This window comes from Protopterus annectens, chromosome 1.part2 (assembly GCF_019279795.1).
Source record: "Protopterus annectens isolate FY-2018-M chromosome 1.part2, PAN1.0, whole genome shotgun sequence".
Taxonomy (NCBI): domain Eukaryota; kingdom Metazoa; phylum Chordata; order Ceratodontiformes; family Protopteridae; genus Protopterus; species Protopterus annectens.
In genome coordinates, this window is record NC_056727.1 from 700,248,479 (window position 1) to 700,268,869 (window position 20,391).

Sequence of the window (20,391 nt, forward strand, 5' to 3'; positions counted from 1 at the left end):
AAAAAGATCGCAACATGGACGACCCCATTCCAGAAAAATCTCTTCCGCTATAGATTGCTTGAGAGACCACTCGTGAGGCATGAGAATAGCTCTGCTCAATCTGTCCGCTACAATGTTGGTTTTCCCAGGGATATGCATTGCTACCAGAAACCGATGAGAGGAGATTGCCCATTGCCATAGTCTGAGCGCTTCTCGACACAAGGGGTAGGACTTGGTTCCGCCCTGCTTGTTGATATACCAAACTACAGACATGTTGTCTGTGTGGACTGCAATTGTCCCTACGGGAAGAAAGTCGTTGAGGGCTTGCAACGTTAAAAGCACTGCTCTCATCTCCAGGACATTTATGTGCAGGTGGTACTCGAGCGGCTGCCACGTCCCATGAACCATCCTGCCCTGATAATGGCCCCCCCCACCCGATCAGGGAGGCATCCGTGGGGACAGTGGCTACCGGGATGGGGTACAAAGTGTCTGCCTTGGTGAACCTGGGGAGATGTGATCCACCAAGCAAGATGATCTTTGCAAGTCTGTGTCACCAGAATCTGGTGACGCATTGGAAGTTGTTGGTACGACCACTGTGTGAATAGCATCCACTGAAGAAGGCGCATGTAGAAGCGAGCCAGGGGAAGAAGAGTAATGGCCACAGCCATGAGGCCTAATACCTTTAGAACCATTCTGGCCTGTACTTTCTTGTTGGCTAGAATGATCCTGACATGACTTTGAATGTCTGAAACTCTTTGATCTGTAAGGGTAGCTGACATCCGAACAGTGTTTAAGTTTGCGCCTATGAAAGTAATAGACTGGCAGGGCGATAAGGATGACTTTTCGAAGTTTATCGAGATGCCCAAAAGAGTACAAAGCTTTATTGTGTAATCCCTGGCTTGAATAAGCTGATGCCTGGTGGTGGCTGAAAGGAGCCAGTCGTCGAGATACGGAAACACCTGGAATCCTTGCCGTCTCAGGTGAGCCGTGACCACTGCCATGCATTTGGTGAACACTCTGGGGCTGTAGTGAGACCAAAGGGCAGGGCTCTGAACTGGAAATGACTGGACCCCAGCCGAAGCGGAGAAATCTCCTGGAGCGTCTGTGAATTTTGATGTGATAGTTCGCATCCTGAAGATCTATTGAGCACATCCAGTTGTCCTTCTGTAAGAAGGGCAGAATTGACTGAAGAGTGACCATTCAGAATCTTGTCTTCCTCACAGACTTGTTGAGTCTGCTGAGATCCAATATTGGTCTCCAGTCTCCCGTCTTTTTGGGGACCAAAATGAACCTTGAGTAGATTCCGGGCTCTGAATGATCTGTTGTAACTGGCTGAATGGCCCTTTTTGCAGAAGTTTTAAGACTTCTAACTCTGCAATTTCCCTTAGACCGGGTGGTACATCTGGAAGGGAATTTGATTGATAGAAAGGACTTTCCTCGAAAGGAATTTTGTAACCCTCGGATATGATCGACTGTACCCATCTGTCTTGAGTGAGGGAACGCCAGGCTTCGGGTACAGCGATAGTCTTCCCGACTGCCTCCAAGGATGGACAGCCGGGCAACATCTCAGGGATGCTGAAAGGGCTTGTCAGAGAGAGGCTCTCTGTTTCCCTGGTTTTTTGGACCCCCTCTGCCTCTAGAGCGTCTGTTGTTGTTACCCCCTCTGCCTCTAGGGGTAAACTGACCACGTGAATCGGCGTGACTCCTTGGGATTTGGAACCACATTTTGCCACCTTTCTGTCCTTTGGGGTAAGGTCTAGAAGGGGTGGAAAACGGACTCCTGGCAGAAAGAGTCTTGCCGTCCTGCTCACACCTGGTCAAAGTTTCCTTCACCTGAGGGCCAAACAAAGCTGACCCATCAAAGGGAGAATTTGTGAAGGACGCCTTGAAGGGATCTGCAAAGTCACATAGCCGCATCCAGGCTTGGCGTCTAAGAGCCACACCTGTACCTGCGGCCCTACTCGCTCCATCAGCAGCATATGATATTAGCCGCATGGAGGAGTTTGCAATGGAATTAAGGGTTCCTAGCTGCGAAGCAAGCAATTTTTTCCTGAGCTCCTGCAGCTGTAGGATCCTGTACAACATCACCTAGCTCCTTAAGGATATCCCTTTGGAGTCTGGTGAAGTGACATAGGTAATTCAGCGAACGCATAGCAAAGGTCGCTGAGGAAAACATCCGCTTACCGTACCTATCCATGGTCCTAGAGTCCTTATTAGGAGGATGGACGGTGCGGAAGGATCTGCAAGTTCCTTCTTGGTGGCAGCAGCCACCACCATGGCATCAGCGGGGACACCCTTAGTGAGGAATTGCTTATCACACGGGGCAGTAATAAATTTTGAAGGCCTCCTAGGGACTGGCTCTACAGAGTCAGGAGCAGCCCACGTCTTTCGGGCAATAACCTGCATAAGGGGGTCGAAAGGCGGAAACACCCAGGAGGTGGAGGGCCGAGATCCAAACGCCTCTAGGTATACTGACTCATCCTCAGAGGGATTATTGGTGGGCCAGTTTCCCCTCTGTCTAAGGAGTTCTAGGATGTCTGAGAAGGAGACATCCTCAGAGGGGGATCTTGGGGATCCCTCTGACTCATCTAAGTCAGTATCTGAAGTGATAGACTCGGGGGAGTCTACATGTTTCCTCTTACAAGTCCTCTTCCTAGGAGGATCTCCCGAAACATCAGGAGAATCCTCGGAAGAGGGGGATATTCCCAATGGGGAAACCTGAGGCGGAGGATCTCTGGGTCCTGTAGCAAGAGAAGTGGCAGAGATGTCAACAGGCACTATAGAGGGAGGAGCTAAGGGAACAGACTGCTGGCTGATACCAGTGGCCAGCACACTCTTCATCACCTCGAATGCTCCCCTCCCAGGAAGGTCCGAGAGAACCCGTTCCGAAGAGCTAGGAACTCCAGGGACCACCGAGAGGGAAGTCTCCGAGGCAGATGTCGGAGCCGAGCTCACCAAGGCCGAGGCTCCAAGGGAAGAGCGGGTTCGACAAGGGTCCGATGCCACTCACCCCTCGGAGGAGACCATGGAAGCCCGGCCACCGAATCCCTCTAAGGAAGGTCTCGAAGAGGAGATAAGAGTAGAGGCTGAAGGAACAGAAGGGGGTAGCTGTCCCTCAGCCGTAGCAGTAACCATTCCCGAAGACTCCAACTCCAAGCTCTGGGGTAGAGTTGAAGGAGGAACTGCAATGGGGTGTGGACCAATAGCCGTCTGTTGAGACGGACTATGTAACATTTGGGCCAGTGCCTGTGACTTAAGTAATCTACTGACCACTCTCTCTAAGTCATGGTCAGAAAGCCTGGATGACCTTGAAGATCGGCTCCGATGGCTCCGTTCCGAGAGGAGAGGTGAAGCCGGAGCCGAAAGTATCGGCTCCAAGTTAGGAGACCTAGACCTCTTCCTCGAAGGAGCCATCGGAACCGATGAAACTATTGAACCTGTCGGAGCCGACAACTTATCGGAGCCGACAGGTAGCCTCGATGCATCGGCTCCAGCCGGAGCCGATACAGCCACAAAAGTAACGGTGTTGGAGCCGATCGGAGCTGACACCGATGCCTGAGCCACATGGTGGTCGGAACCGATCGGAGCCGACACCGAAGTGGTCGAACCAGAATCGGCACCGATAGCCATCGGTGCCGAAGGCTTAAGCCAGAATCGGCTCCAGCCGCAGCCGATCTCGACTCAGAACGAGTCGGAGCCGAGGCCGCAGGCTTGGACACAGAAGCCTGGGCCTTGGAAGACTTAGCAGTCTTGGATGGAGCCGACTTAGCCGGAGAGCCCTCCGGCTTAAGAAGGCCCCTCAAAATCAACTTATTTCTTCTTTCCTGCAGGACTCTCTGGCTGAAAGAATGACATATAGCACAGGAGTCCTGCAGGTGAAGAGGCCCCAGGCAATACAGGCAAGAAGTGTGACCGTCTGTCAGAGACATTTTCTGACAGCACGAGTCACACTTCTTAAAGCCTGAGACCCTTTCTTTAGACATGGTGTAAACACAGACACACACACCAGTCAAAGAAATTAAATTAAATATACCAAAAGGTATAACTAGAAAAAACACACACACACCCTAACAGGGGGGGGGATGGGATGGGTGAAAGTCTGACTAAAAAAATAAGAAGAGACAGATAATTTTCTGTCAGAAAAAGTTTAAAACTAAAATAAAACTAACAATTAAGGGTTTTTTTGTGAAAAGGGGCTAAAATAGCAAAGTAGCAAATCACTTACCAGGAGCTGGTAAAAGGAGGACCTCATTAGCGAAGCGGCAAACGAGATCTGGGTACTTACCGCCTTGCATCATGGGATATGGGGCTGCCTCGAGCTGGTAAAAGTGACTCTCGAGCTTAGCATGTGCTGAGTCGGAGCCGAGGATCGGCTCCGAACCCATCAAGCAAGAATGAAGGCGAGATTGACAACTTAACATCTCACACTTAGCTTCTTGAGCCTGCAGTCAAACCACAGAGTGAGAAGCAGGGGTGGAGGTGGGGTGAAAAAAGGGTCAAGAGAGTAATTTTATTTATTAATTCTTTGTTGACTGGGTTAGTCCCCCTATGTTAGTGGTGTCTTTTCAGGAGAGATACAAAGTGGAATTTCTACTACTAGAGGAAATGCCCAGTGCATCAAGGAAATTCCCCCACTATTTTCAATGTGCTATGGAATCTTTTATGTCCAGCTACGTTCTCTCATAAAAATATCCAAGGCCAACTTTGAAAGAAAAATCGCTATGGACACTAAAGATAACCGATAACCGATACAACTGGTGCCGGAGTCATGGCCTTAAACTAAATGCCAAAAAATGTATTGCCCACAAATTACCACATAGGCGGTAACCCACTGAGTACAGAAAAAGTAATCAGAGACCTGGGGACCCAAGTCGATAGTGACCTCTCATTTGACACCCACGTTGCCAAAGTGGTTAGAAAGACTTTCTACCTTGCCCACCTTATCATGAAGGGATTCACATCCAGATCAAAGGAGGTCATTGTGCCCCTGTACTCCTCCCTTATCAGACCCATGATCGAGTACAATGCCCCATTTGGTATGTACCTCACCCGGCACTTGCAACAGCTAGAGAGACCCTAAAAGTACCTCACCAAGAGGATCAAGGGTCTCCAACATATGTCATATGCTGCCAGACTAAAGAAACTCCAACTCTATTCAGTAGCATACCGCCTACTCAGAGGTGATCTGTGCCTGACGTACAAGGCCATGTCCAATCAGGAATTGATGGACATGCTCCACCTCAAAAAATCCAAATCCATCAGAACCACGAGAGCTAAAGATTTGAACCTCGGCACAAATATGAATAGGACATGCTGGAGGGACAGATTCATAACTCAGAGGCTTCCCATACTCTGGAACAGAATCCCAGTTCATGTTAGTCAGAGCCCCTCACTGACTCTCTTCAAGAGAAATCTTGACGAGTGGATGGGAGAGCGTAGGTTTACCCCAGGGATCATCTCCGTGTCACTACTAGACAGAGGCACAGTAAACTAATTCTATTATGTAAGGGGGTCTCTTCACTGTGTCACTACTAGACAGAGGCACAGTATTCTAAATCTATTCTGTACACTTTTGTACCATTACATGGGGTGGCGAAAGGCACATCACTATGGTTAGGTTTATAAATGCCCCAGTGCAGATAGCCTAGTACCAAACTATAAAACTAAATGAGCTATCAGAAACTCAAGCAAATGGGACATTTGTTTAAAAGCTCATCTGAAGGAGGACAAACTCAGGAGTGCATTCTCCTCCCTTATGCTGCATTGCAATGTCAACAAACATTTTATCTGGAGTGGGAATAGAACCCATGACCTCCTGCAGTAAAGGTGAGAGTACTATAAGTTGTGCCCCTGACACTGCAAACTAAAGCTAATATACATAACACAAGCAGAAGGCCACCAATCAAAGTAAAAAAGGCATGATGATGAAAAGGGGGAGAAGTTTTAGAAATAAGGAAACAGTAGGATTTTGGGTGCAGGCCCTTAAAGAGAAGAGCAACAACAACATACAGATTATTACATTAATAAAGCAGCAGAAAGTATTCCAAGAACTAAGCCAACACAGAATAGAGAAAGGAGATTTTTACCAAAAGAGATGATTGCAAGTAGGGGATGACCCAAGGCCCCTCTGGTTTATTCCAAGAAACATTAAATGCTCCTCTGCATGGAAGGGATGGAAACAGAGACAATTCTAAGCAACTCTTCATAGATCTGAGATCATCTCAAAAGAAAAGCCATCAGGGAGAGGTGAAGATGGGAACAGATTCAGTATTACTGTGTTACTTAAAGACTGTGGCCTCGAGTTCCCCCGCAACCTTATGAAGCTCCAAGGACAGGTTAGGGCTCAAGCTCCCACATACTCAAGGCCAAGCTCACCATACAAGTAGGGTCCAGATGAATGAATGAATATTGGACCTCTCCAAGAAGGCTAAGGCCTAAACCTTGACTGTGAGTGCTTGTTCTTGCAGTCATGCTCCTATCTATGCCTTGCGCTGTGAGGAAGAGACACCAAACAGTGCCCCTGCTAACAGTTCTTGATCACCACCATCTATGCAAATGAGCAAACACATTTTCCCATTTCTGACAGAGTAGCAGAGATGAACTTCTGGCACTTGAGACAGTTATCAGTGTTTATTTGGTTTTCGTCTTCCCTGAGACAGTACAGGCATAACAAGTGTGGGTCTTGGACGGTAATCTGGATGGACACTTATTATGAGACTTAGAAAAGTAAACACGAGTTTTTAATAACAGGACTGAAATATAAAATTTGAAAACTGCAAAACAGTATGCGGGCTCACTCCTAGAATAAGCTTGCTTGTGTAATAAGTATGTTACATTATGGCCTACAATGGTCAAGTATGCGGATGTCCTAAATATGGGATTTTACCGAGAAAAAAAAGAGAGAGACTAACTCAGACTGGTAGAGGAACAAAAAATTACTCAGCACAGAAGGGCCCTCAATAATAGACAGCAGAGATATTTCAGTACACTCAGCACAAAGCACAGTTGTATAATCAGCCTACCACGAATACAGGTGTTTCAGTATGCTCATTATTGAAGTAATGACACTTGGGACTTTAGCAGCTGAAGGTACAACTGGCCTGGCTTCTAGAACTTAACACCACTCCCCCTCCAGGTCTCTGGGTGTAAGTACAACAGTGGTAGAAGAGGGACATCTACTCATGATATCTTTAATTCCTTCTTTCTTTCCTTGGTCCATGCCACCAAAGGAGAGGCCTACAACCACAGCACTGACCCACCTAGAAAGAAGAAAATGAGGTAAGCCCAATCACTGACTTAACCAGAAAGAAGAAACTGAGTTAAGTCCAACCAGAAGACCTGCAAGTTGCCTCTCCAAGATGCATGCCAACCCTCAGAAAGGCAGGTGTCTAGTCAGGGTACTAAAGAGAGAAAGTAGGATGAAAAGCGACTATGGTATATACCTTTACCCACAGAAGCCAACAAGAAAAGAGTAAAAGCACAGGTGGAAGAAAATGGCACTGCAACATCTACAACTATGGCAAGTTCCTACACAACTGAATTACGTTCATTATGCTTCACTGTTGCTGCAGTAACTGTTGGCAGCATTCCCAAAATATATGCGCCAGTGGGTGTCTGACCTTCACTGGCAGTGATCTACAGGAGGCTCTGTAGGATGGTTGTGGAAACAATGCCCTTGTGGCAGAGATACCCAAACGACAATGCAAGAGAAAGGTGTGAATAGACAACCTGCAGCTGCTTCCAAGATAGCTTGAGTGCTGGCCTTTCTCATATATGCAGTGCTGGCTATTGTGTCCATGGTGAAATGGGCTTTAATCTGCTCTAGTACAGTGTTGCACTGAAAAGTGCAACAGAACTAAAAGCAGTGTGGTACTCATTTTCATAAAGTCTGACTGAAAGCAAGCTTCTCTTCCTTTCCCTCTGAGTAAAAAAAGAAGTTGCTCAGATTATATTATTTCTTTGGTTTGGGCCAAGTAATTTCTCAGTTGCATATGAACATCAAGGGAGTACAGAATTTACCCCTTATTTTAGATAGCAGTAAAAGCATGCAGGCAGACTGGTAGCCATTTAATTCGAGGCTAGATCTGCTACACCTTTAGGCATAAAGGTAAGATTAGTGGCAAAGTGACCTGGTCAGTATGGAAACTGAGGAAGGGCTACTTGCAAAGTAAGGCTTTCAGTTCCAAAATTGTTCTGTATGGGTTACTACAACTAATAAATTGATTTTCTAGATTGTAGTGGTGCAGAGGCAGCTAGAAACATTTTCCCCAAGAATCTGATGTACAAAACAAGTGAAAACAAACTGTGTTAACAGACATAGTTTCCAGCTGAAGTACCAAATCATCTATGCAATGCTTCCAGATTTGCTCTGTGTGGGCTTACATGTAACAAGAGGATGTAAAGAAGCTATGCTTTACCATGGTGGAAATACATCACCTCTCTCTGCTGCTATCCCACCCCCCACCCCCCACTGTGCATTATCATCTCATTTTATCGCCGCTGGACAGACAGTACCAGCAGCATCTCCCTAGCAAGTCCCTCTCATCCCTACACCCTTAGACGATACAGCCCCTTCACTCCTCCTTTCTTCTTTATCTCCTGCTATTACTTGAACCTTGGTCACCTGGTAATAGCCAGGGCTTCATCTCCCCCTCTCTCTCTGCCACACATGCAACAGTTTTTGCTGCAATCTGGTACAGAGGAGGGAAAAAAATGACTGATGGCCTGAATAGTATTCTTTTTTTCCAGACTCTTGAACACCTTTTCCGCAGAAAATCCAAACAAAAGCTCCTTGCCCAATGGGGCATTAAAGAGTTCTGCTTTTTTGTTGTCTGACAGAGGCTGGGAGCTCTACAAAGCATGTATCCTTAACACTGATCCTCTAAATGCTGACCTACAAAATTCCTCCACAGCACCACAACCACATTTTATGGCATGCTTGGCCACCTGGGAACCAACATTGCACAGTTCAAGCACTGTGCCTTTCAGTTTCTTCTCTTGTATCCCTTCATTCCTGTCCTTGAGTTAAAGCAGTAAATTCTCCTGGATCCTCAGCACGTATATCTGGCAATTTAAGGTCCACAAAACAATAATAGCAGAACTGGATGTCTTTCTCTACTCTGTCAAGGATTTTACTTTTCTGGTCTTGGGGACTGTATTCCTTGTAGGAGCCACATTAGTTTTCCTTGACTACATTCATGGACACCACAGAATGATCCACATCAACATGCAAATATTACAAGAACCCTCCGCCTGGTAAAAATGGTCAAGCCTCCTAAAAGTGGGGGGATGGTTAGAATCTGGCTCCAGTGGTAAAGACGCAAATACACCAATCAAGGCTTCAATTACAGGAAGAATGGCTAAGAACAAAAGCTTAATTCTGACTGGGGGCAAACCTAGGTGTGGTGAATTCTTGGCCTCCCATTCAAAGTGCTCCTTCATGCTATGAAGGGTATCTCACCTCTATTCTAAATGGATTTGTAATTGCACTAAACCTCCTCCAGCCATTACCTAGATCTTATGGCCTTTCTATTTCCTTTTTCTTTATTACTCTCATATTTCTATTTCTACTATTGACACTCTTATCTCCATCTGTTATTACCTCTACCCATTCTACCTATTCTGCTGTCACTCACAACTTCCTACATGTTTCCTTATCATATTCTCTCACTCATTTTTCCTCTCTCATACTATAATTCCATGTAGCCTCGAATTTCTTCCCTAACCCTCAATCTTAGTTCTTTTTTTGGTAATCTTAGTAACTTATTTTCTCTCAGATTTCTATTTCAATTATAGTTGTATTATATTGTAATTTAATATATTAGGCGTATCGAGTGTGTGAACTTAAGCTTTTTTATATTCATCCTTAGTTTGCACATTAACTACGGTTCTACTACATTATATTCAAGTGTGCATCAGTGTTGTAAATATTTCCAAGTGGTCTTCTACTGCAGTAATCTTTTCCTCGATTACTCCTGTACAAACTTAAAATGTATGCCTTGTTTTACTATGTATTCTATTTTATACCTCATGTGGAGATTTTCTCCCCAGGCCTTCACTGAAAATGGCTTTGCTGTGGCCAAGTGGACTTTACCGTTAAACAAATGCCAATAAATAAATAAATAAAATAACACATCCTCTGATGAGGATGCACAGAATAAAGCATCTTCAGTGTAAGACTCAAACACATAAAGAGAGGACAAATTAGTTTGTCTGCCTCCTGATCAGAGTCCGAATCCCTAGAAAGTAAAGAGAGAAAGTCCTTCTACTGAAAGGGAGGCCTAGATACAATTTCTTTTTCTGTAGGTGACTGGATGTTCTTTAATAAAAAGATAAAAAATCAGAGTCAATTTACTAACACATGGAGTGAAGTTTGAGAAAAGAAACTGCTAAGGCAAGGTTGGGGATGTCTGCTTATTCTTACGCAACTTGGTTCTATAGGACAGAGAATTGGGTCTAACTTGGAGGCCTTAGGATGTGGACAGGTATCTAAGACCTCAATCTGATAACGAACCACCTCTTCACAACTAGGGACCAAGTTACAGTCTTATTCCTTGGTTATAACAATACAAACACTGGAAAAAGACGTCTGCAGAGAGGTAATCCAAATCAACCAGCACCTGAAGGCATTTGGCTCATGATAATAAGTTTGTGTGTAACAGCCACCAAGAGGACTGTGCCAGAGGTCTCTGTGGAAGTAGACTCAAGAATCAAGGCTGCCAAAAATACCTCACCAAAGCCAATGTTCTCGAGCCTATGGAAACATTTAGATTCTGATGGGATGTTGTCAGTCTCCTACTAGTCCTTTTTGGGCGCTCCTCTAAAAGCTTCTGATTGGAAGAATCTTGGGAGGGGAATCTAGCGGATGCCAAAACAGTCAAATATGGCACGTCTTTTACTCACTGCAGAATTCCTGGAGACTTTCCACTTTTTTCAGGTTGAACCCTGCAGACTGGAAACATTATGCTTAGGCCCCAAGCAAAAAAAACACATTTAACAAGAAAATCGTAGCGGGAATATCCTTTCCAGAGTAAATACAACTTACTTATCTTTTCATAATCTGATTCTGACAGCTAGTAAACCTTGACACCTGAAAGCTGCATTAGACATGCAACAAAAATACAGCAATGAAAGAGGATTTTAACATATATTCCAAAATGGGGGGGGGGGGGGTTACTTATTTGTAAAGCTAGAAGTCAAGTTGGCCACAGGACTGATTGGAAATGTCTTCAAAGACAGTTCTGCTACTTGGGCATAAAGCTAAGATTAGTAAACTAAGTGACCCAGTCAGTAATGAAAATGAAGAATGGCTGTTGGGGTATTAAGGCTTTCAAAAAAGAAGTTATGTCTTAACAAAACGTTCCATCTGTTTTGTTGATCTTCTTCCATTCATCACTGATGGGTTCGGTTCTGAGCCCCTTGGAACCATGTAGGCCTAATACCAAGCTCGCCTACACAAAAACTCTCGAGCTAAGCTGCTACCCACAATGCCCTTCTCCCTGTTACCTCAGATCAAGTTTGCACAAGACATATAGAAATAAAGCAGAGGCCATTTCGGCGCAAAAACCCTGACAAACAACAAGGACCCATGAGATCCACCAGGAGCCTTTGGTGGGGGATGGAGGGTAGGATGTGATGAATGGAAGATCATCAACAACACAGATGGAACATTATGGTAAGACATAACTTATTTATCTGATGTTGTTAATCTTTTTTCCATTCATCACTGATGGGACAGAATCCCAAGCTATCTGAGAAACCTGGGTGGCCCTTATGGAAGAACATTCCTGAGCACCACTGAGCCGAAGGCAGCTCTTCCCCCAGAGACCATATCTAACTTGTAATGTTTGATGAAGGTGTGTAGTTTAGCCCAAGTGGCTGCTGCGCAAATGTCGTCCATAGAGGCTCTGGAGTGAAAAGCTACAGAGGTTGCTATAGCTCTAGTTGAATGTGCTTCGACATTGTGAGGTCTAGGCTAGTTTGTACGTCAATATGAAAAGGAAATACAATCTCTGAGCCACTTTGATAAAGTGACTTGACACAGCATATTCCATCCTTGGACCAGAGAAGGAAATTAAAAGTTGGTCTGTTTTCTGGACAGATTTAGTCCCGTCTAGGTAAAAACGTAGTTGTCTATGCACATCCAAGGAATGTAGGCAGTATTCCCCTTTTATTGGAATAGTTCAGGAAAAACACTGGGAGCTCGCTGGATTGGTTCAGAGAAAAAAATCAGAAACCACTTTGGGAGAAAGGATGGATTAGTATGCAGAGATACTCTGTCTTTATGAAATATTAGGTATGGTGTCTTGATGCATAAGGCCTGTAAATTCTGAGATCTATCTAGCTGAAGTGACAGCTACCAAAAAGTGAGATTTCCATGAGAGAAATCTGAGACCACATTTTGCAGCAGGCTCAAAAGGAGGTTGAGAGGGAGACTGCAGAACTAAGGAGAGATTCCACGTCTCTAAGGGATGCCTAATTGGAGGTCTGCTGTGAAACACTCCATTGAGAAAGGTTTTGCATAGGCGAATGAACATAATTGGAATGCCCTGTACTCGGTTATGAAAATTGGAAATTGCTGCTAAATGAACTCGTATGGTAGAGGCTGATGATCCACTTTCAAAGAACTCAGAAAGGTACTGAAGGATGACAAAGACCGGGGCTGTGAAGGGATCTAGCATCCATTCTTTAGACCAAAGAGAAAACCTTTTCCATTTATCTCTGTAAAGTTTTCTGGTGGGTGGTTTATGGGAGGCCAGAATGACATTGCTAACAGGTGAGGAAAGGGCTTCCTGCATGGCGAATAACAGAAGTGGAGAAACCAAGCTGTCAGCTTGAGAGTGGGCAGATTCGGGTGAGTCAATCCTTGGGGGTGAGAAATTAAGTCTGGACAAGAGTCCAGGATCCATGGAGGATGTAACAGATGAGGCCGGAAGAAAGGGAACCACACATGACGAGGCCAGAATGGGGCAATAAGGATCACCCTGCATATCAACCAAGTGTCTTTCTTTAAGAGTAGAGGTATCGAGGGAATTAGAGGACAAGCGTAGAGGAGACCCGTGGGCCAATTCTGAGTCAGAGCATCTCTCGGGGACTCCCTCTCTGGGGGAAAAAGGGCAAAGTAGCTGCTGCATTTGTTGTTCAAAGGGGAGGTGAATAAGTCGCAGCAGGTCTGGCTCCATTGGCTGAAACTTTCTGCCGTCACTTTGGGATTGAGAGACCACTCATGTGGACGGAGAATGCATCTGCTCAACCTGTCCGCAATCACGTTGGAACTCCCTGGGATGTGCGTTGCTATAAGAAAGTGGTCGGAAGCTATCACCCTGTGCCAAATTCTCATGGCCTTTCAACACAGGGGTAGGATTTAGTTCCTCTTTGTTTGCTGATGTACCAGACTACTGACATATTGTCTGACTAAACTGCAGTCATTCCAGGGGGAAGAAGTGGATTGTAATGCCTGCAATGCTAACAGCACCGCTCTTAACTCCAGAACATTGAGATGCAGCTTGGCCTCTAAGCTTGACCACATGCCTTGGACTGTCTTTCCCTGAAAATGCCCCCCCCCCCCCACCACCACCACCACCCTATCAGGGAAGCATCCGTGGTCACAGTGGCACTGGGTTGAGGGGTCTGAAAGGGGCGACACCAAAGTTCTGTGTCTGGCCTCATCCACCAGAGGAGATCTTGCTTGCAAGAGTTGGTTATGAGCACCTGCGAGTTTAGGGGGTGAAGATTTGCAAACCACTGGGACAATAGGAGCCACTGTAACAGTCTCATGTGTAACCTTGCCAGAGGAACTATCGGAATGGCTGCAGCCATGGACCTGAGAGCCTGGACAACTTCCCTTGCTGACACTTTTTTTTGACAGAGTATCACACGCACTTGCAACCTTAACCTCTGAAGCCTGTGAGCCGGTAGAGATAACAGGCAGGATCAAGTATCGAAAACTGCTCTTATAAATTCCAGCTGTTGGGTAGGATCTAAGTTGGATTTCTCCCAGTGTACAGTGATTCCTAGGGACTCCACTAGTGAAAGGGTGTATCAGATGGCCACAGTCAGAAGACGCTTAGTGGGGGCAGAGAGGAGCCAATTGTCTAAATATGGAAAAACCTGGAATCATTGAAGTCTCAGATGAGCTGTCATCACTGCTAGACATTTAGTGAACACTCTGGGGGCTGTCGAGAGACCGAATGGCAGGGCTCGGAACTGGTAATGACTGGCTCCTAGCTAGAAGCGAAGGAGAATCCTGAAATGTTTGTCCATTTTGATGTGGTAATAATCATCCCGGAGGTCTATTGAGCACACCCAAATATCCTCCCTTAAAAATGGGAGAATGGATTGAATAGTGATCATGTGGAACATGGTTTGTACAACTGATTTGTTTAAATGGCTGAGATCCAGAATGGGTGTCCCATCCCCAGTCTTTTTTGGCACTAAAAAGAATCTTGAGTAAAACCAGGATCCGCATTGGTCTGGAGGGACTGGCTGGATGACACTTTTTTTTGACACAGCTTTCTCATCTCTGAAGCCGCTTCTTCGGTGTAACACTGGGAAGGTTTTTTGCAGGTTTTGGACAGGAGGTTAGAGGGATGTAGTAGCCTCTGGAGATTATTCTCTGCATCAGTAGATCATTTGTAATAAAGTGTCAGGCAGATTGGTGCAGAGAAAAACGAGCCCCGACTGCTTCCAAAGGAAAGCAATCGGGCAACGCTTCAGGAGCGTTGACGCCCAGAGAAGGAATCCATGGAGTCTTGGTTTCAGGGACCCCCTCTGCCCCTATAGGGGTGTCTTCCACCACTGAAACCCCCTCTGCCTTTGGGGGAATCCTTGACATGTGCGATACGGAAAAGACCCTGAGATTTCTTGTGCCAGATTTTCTCACTCCTCTGGTTCCTGGAAAAAGAACATTGAGGCTTGGAAAAACGTAGGCCTACGGCAGAGTCTTTCTGTCTTGCTCGCACCTGGCTAACGTTTCCTTCACTTTAGAACCAAATAAGGAAGATGGTTCAATAGGGGCATTCAAAAAGGAGGGCTTGAAGGAGTCTGCGAGGTCACAGATGCGCATCCAGGCATGATGCCTCATGACTATGCCTGCACCCGCAGCTCTGGCCACCCCTTTGGTTGTGTGGGAGAGCAGCTGCATGGATGAATTGGAAATAGATTCAAGGGTGGTAAGCTAAGAGGCAACCTTGTCCCGTGCCTCGTCAGAAACTTGACCCGCAAGGGATCCAGAAAGTTCGGTAATCAGATCTCTTTGGAGCCTCGTGAAGTGTGCCAAGTAGTTCAGGGACCTGACAGCAAGGGTCACTGAAGCAAAGACTCGCTTCCCCAACCTGTCAACAGCCCAAGACTCCCTGTTGGGTGGGTGAACAGTATGACTTTCTTCTGCTAGAACCTTTGTAGTGGCCACCGCCACCACCATAGTGTCAACTGGAAAACCTCTGGACCAGTGTGGATGCTCTTCCGGGGGGGGGGGGGGTCTTATCAGGTCTCTGGGGAATGGCCTCAGAGTCAAGGTTCTGCCAAGCATGCTGCATGACAAGCTGGATTAACTTGTCAGCAGGTGGGGTCACCCAAGAGGTAGAAGGCGGGGAGTGAAAAGCCTGCAGAAACACGGACTTCTCCGAGGAAGGGTTGTAGGACTTCCAGCCACCCCTCTGTTTTAATATTCCCAGGATGTCTCTGAAGGAGACATTATCTGGGGGTGACTGTGGGGACTCCTCTCCATCATCGTAGTCCGTGTCTTCTGTCAAGGACTCTTCAGGAGAGTCTATGTGCTTCCTCTTGCACACCTTCTTCCGATGAGGTTCTTCAGTGGGAATATCTGAGGAAGACTCAGAAAGATGGGTATCCCGAACTGGGGTTTCCTGAGGCTTCTCCTTCCAGTGTCCCAGGGAGGTGGCTCGTGGTAGCTGTAGCTCAGAGAGAGCAAGATGAAGTTCTGACATTGGAAGAGCACTTCCCAACGTAAGCACCCTCTCAATCACCCGAAAAACAGGTCCGCCTGAAGAGGAGTGGAAGCCCAGAATCGAGAAAGACAACCTTGGAACTGGGGTCACAACCCACTCTGTCAGACCCACTCCCAGGGATGGAGGCTCAAGTAGGATCAGGGCAGACGTTATCCCTGGATCCAAGGGTGGAACCAATAAAACACTCGGAACCGTGTCCTGGACCGAAGACTCCGCCCCCCAACCATGCGTCTGAGGAAGGGATGGTTCTGTTGGAACCGAAAACCAAAGGGATTGCCTCGAAGCCTCAGTGGCAGTCACTGTCAGTGCCAAGGAATGGGGTTCCACAAAAGACATTGGAGCAATGGGCTTCAGAACCAACTGGTCCGAAGGAGGAGTATACGTCGGAGTCCTGGGAGAGGTAGACCTAAGTCCCAGAGGGGGATGAGTCTTTGGAACATTTGGTATCCCTCTGGCCATCAACAGCTGATCCAACAGGTGCACCATATCAAGTTCGGATAGACTCCTGGTGGATCTCATGGACACTCCTGAAGGGGAGTCGAGCTGATCCAAAAAGGGGCTGTGTACATTTGACCCAGGAATGGATCCAGGGAGGGGGAGTATCAGGTCTGTGGTGCCTGAGCTAGTGGCACCGTAGTCTCTAATTTGGAGACAGGTAGCAAGGGAATCAGTGTAGTAGTAAAAGGGCTCTGTGCCGAAGTGGAGCTCAGAGTCGATGTCACTGGTTCCAAAGAAATGGTGGAGGTCGGAACCGCTTTCGATGTAGTCAAAGGCAAAGTCAGTGCCGTAGCTGCAGTCTAAGACAAGGTCGGTGCTGTAGTCAAAGGCAAGGTCGGTGCTGTAGCTGTAGTGGAAGGCAAGGTCAGTGCCATAGCTGGCGGGGGGGGGGGGGTCAGTGCCAAAAGTGGAGCCAACGTCGAGAATCTGGTAATATCCATGGCTTGAGTCATAGTAGCAACCGGAGTAGAGCTCGGAACAGCAGTAGTTGGGGCCGAAGCAGCAAGTCTATGCTCCGAGGAATTTTTGTGGGCCTTATGTTTAGGTGTCTTATTCCTATCACCAGCCGGTGAAGAGGGATCAGAGTGGGGACGTTTCTTGTCCTTTATTGGAGGGGTTGAGACCTCCGACACAGAAAAGGCCTCTGAGAAAGGAAAAGCAAGAAAGCCTTTCAAAATCAATTTATTCTTTCTTTCATTCAGTGTCCGCTGACTTTAACTTTGGCAAACTTGACAAGGGGGTTTAAGAGAGAGATGAGAAACCCCCCAGACAATAAATGTAATCGTCATGAGAGTCGCTGTTTGGGAGTTTACCACTGCAAGAGGTGCAATGTTTAAACCCCGAAGTCCCATTTTTTATCAGACATTTCCACAAACACACGTAATCACAATTTAAGTAAAACATCAAACATGGAAAACACCTAGAAAGGAAGGAAAAGGAAAGAAGATACCAATGATGGTATCAAGAGATACCACAAGGGAAAGGAGAGGGCTTACCAACGACGGTAAAAAGAATTACCCAATGGGTAGAGCTAGTTAGGAAAGTTACAAATAACTGTAAACAAGTGAAGTAGAAAGGAAATAGATTTAGGGAGTGATTAAACAAGGGATATATATCCAAATATCCAGAAAATATCAAGAAAATACTTTGCTTAAGAGCTCGGTGAAACACTGCTATATGGCTATGTGGCAAACGAGTTCTGAGGTAACAGGGAGAAGGGCATTGTGGGTAGCAGCTTAGCTTGAGAGTTTTTGGTGTAAGTGAGCTTGGTATTAGGCAGACAAGGTTCCAAGGGGCTTTGAACCGACCCCATCAGTGATGAATGGAAAGAGTAACAACATCAGATTAATAATTATGTGATATCTAGTATCTCTTTTAATTATCTTATTAGATTTGTCTCAGGTCTCATTTATCGCATACTAATCTATGTAACAATATGAATAATGAGTTCTTCCTAATATATATTCTCCAACTCACTTTATTGTTTTCAAATGTACTCTACTATGAAATGTATGTTCTATGTTTTTCTCATTACGTTTTTTTTTAACTCCTGTACTTTGTGGTGCTGCATGATACTGACTTTTTAACAGATTGTGATTGTGGAGCTTTTCTCCCAGACCTCCACTGAAAAAAGGCACTTATTTGGCCCAGATGGACTTTCCTGGTAAACAAATGTCATATAAATAAATAAATTAAATACATTCAGTTCCAAAATATTTCCTGTGTGGGTTATTGACACTTAAAAACGGATGCTCTGGGTTTTAGCAATGCAGTGGCAGAAGCAGTCCCTAATCTCCTATGTAATGTTTACAAGCTTTGCTATGTGTGAGCTTACACTGGACACTGGTGAGATGCTTTCAATGAGACTCAAAAACTATGCTTTACTACAGTGACAATGCACTACCTATATCTGGGCCCATCCTACCTTGACAGGAAGTGCATCAAAAAAAGAGCTAAAGATAGAGGGGGTTGATATGACTCTTATACCACTGATGTCCATAGGAAGGGTGTCCACTTGGCTTCAAAGGGGGACTGTTTCTAAGTTCTATATGGCAGGCTGGTCAACCGACCTTCAGAGGTTTAAGGTTTATGTACTGTCAATAGAACAGTATTATCGTTTGTGCAGAATCACTATCAGTACGTGTTTGAGTAGAATCACTGCTGCAGTCAGAAAAAAACAGAAGATGAAAAGAACACAAATGGCAATACATTCCATGTTTTACATGCAATACTCTACATACAAAATAACCTAAACAGATAAACTGTAGTATGAACTTGCATGACACTAAACCTACAAAGAACACACAGTTTGTTTGTGTCTTTTGGCTTTTCCCGGTTAGGGGTCGCCACAGTGGAACTCCGGTCCGCTACTGATTGGTAGTGGATTTTTACGTACCGGGTTACCAGCCCTGATGCACAACCTTCAACAAAGGCATGCCCCATTCACGTATGCCTCCACACAGAAAACGCTCTAGCTGAGAATCGAACGGGACAACGTCTTGCTATGAGGCGACAACGCTACCGCAGCACCACCACCGCAGTTACAAAGAACACACAGTGAAATATATTAAAATGTATCATTACAGAAAAGTGTACAATTAATGCTGAAAAACATAAGTGAAGCAGCTAGTATATACAAAATGCAGTCAGGTTCTGAATCATGTTAAACGTTAACTTTGCTTTAAGCAACATCAAAAAACTATGAGTAAAGCAGAAATGGGGCATGCTCAGGCCTGTGGGAATAAAACAAGATTAAAAAGCAACATGACAAGAATAGGATCTAGGAGGTATAATGAAAAGAAAAAAAGGAGTTAAATAAGGCAAAACAAACCTGAAATCCACAAATTACTGCACATACACTACTACAAATAGCCTTTTCCTAAACTTAACAACGAACAAGATAATTAAATGAAAAAAGAATATATGTAAACACTTCTTATTCTACAATGAGCTTTCAGTCTCATTTTCAAAGTATACATGCCGAGTGTTTTATACCACAACAGAAACAAATTCCATAATGTGACGGACAACTGACCTAAAGGCCTTATCATACTCACTGTACCGGACTGTGTTCCTAAAGATCTAATCATACTCACTGCATCTGTCGTTGTATACCTCAAGCATAAAAACAGACAGCTGCAATACTTAGAATATTAGGATTATGACTCCAGCACAGATATTTATCAGACCCTGTAGTACAAGGTTAAGCCAATTCGGAGCATCAAAAGGTGTACAACGGTGAGAACAATAGTGAAACTCGCTATCTCATGTCATACAAGTTTTATTTTAGCATGGTTGGCTTTTCCTAAAAAGGTTACAACTTTTGTAAACATATTAGCACGACCTTGTCAAGTAAACACAAGTGTTGCACTGCATTTAAAAATAAAATATGCTATTAACCTTCTTGGAAAACAAAGAAAATAGAAATAAAAAAATCACATTTAACAGAAAATTCATAGTATAAAAAAATAAGCAAAGTCCTTTGTTTTCTTAAATCTAAATGGTGAATGTGAATGTCTTAGTAAGTCAGAAAAGAAAATATTTAAAATATGCATAAATCTCTACAGCTAAAAAACAGAACATAATAAACAAGTCAAAATTTTTTTAAAAAATTCTTTAAAATCTATGCTTGAAACAATCATATGACAACAATTTAGAGAAAACTCACCTCATTTGTACAGCACTTGAAAAGCTGGCAGTGGTAAGCTGAAACACAAATTAGAAAGATTAGGCAAACTGAAGCACAAGCTAACAAAGACTGTTCAAAATGAGGAAATAAGTTAAGAACCTAAGTTAACTACCATCTCTTCTAATTTGTACTGGCAGTCAAAGCATGGCACAAAAACCAAGAGTAGCAAAATATAAAACATGAAGGCAAATAATTAACCAGCGGGAGTTGCACCCTTTCCACAAGTGAAGAGAGTGAAAGCAAAAAAGGGTACAAGTA

General features: G+C 44.9%; 1 protein-coding gene across 1 annotated transcript in view; it reads right to left on the minus strand.

Annotated features, from left to right (window-relative positions):
• Window positions 1–20,391, minus strand: part of LOC122792405 — a 2,471,936-nt gene that overhangs the window by 823,240 nt on the left and 1,628,305 nt on the right. Inside the window, exon 23 of the mRNA XM_044060193.1 lies at window positions 20,113–20,150. Coding sequence (XP_043916128.1) covers window positions 20,113–20,150 — 38 coding nt within the window. The remainder of the gene's footprint in view (window positions 1–20,112; window positions 20,151–20,391) is intronic.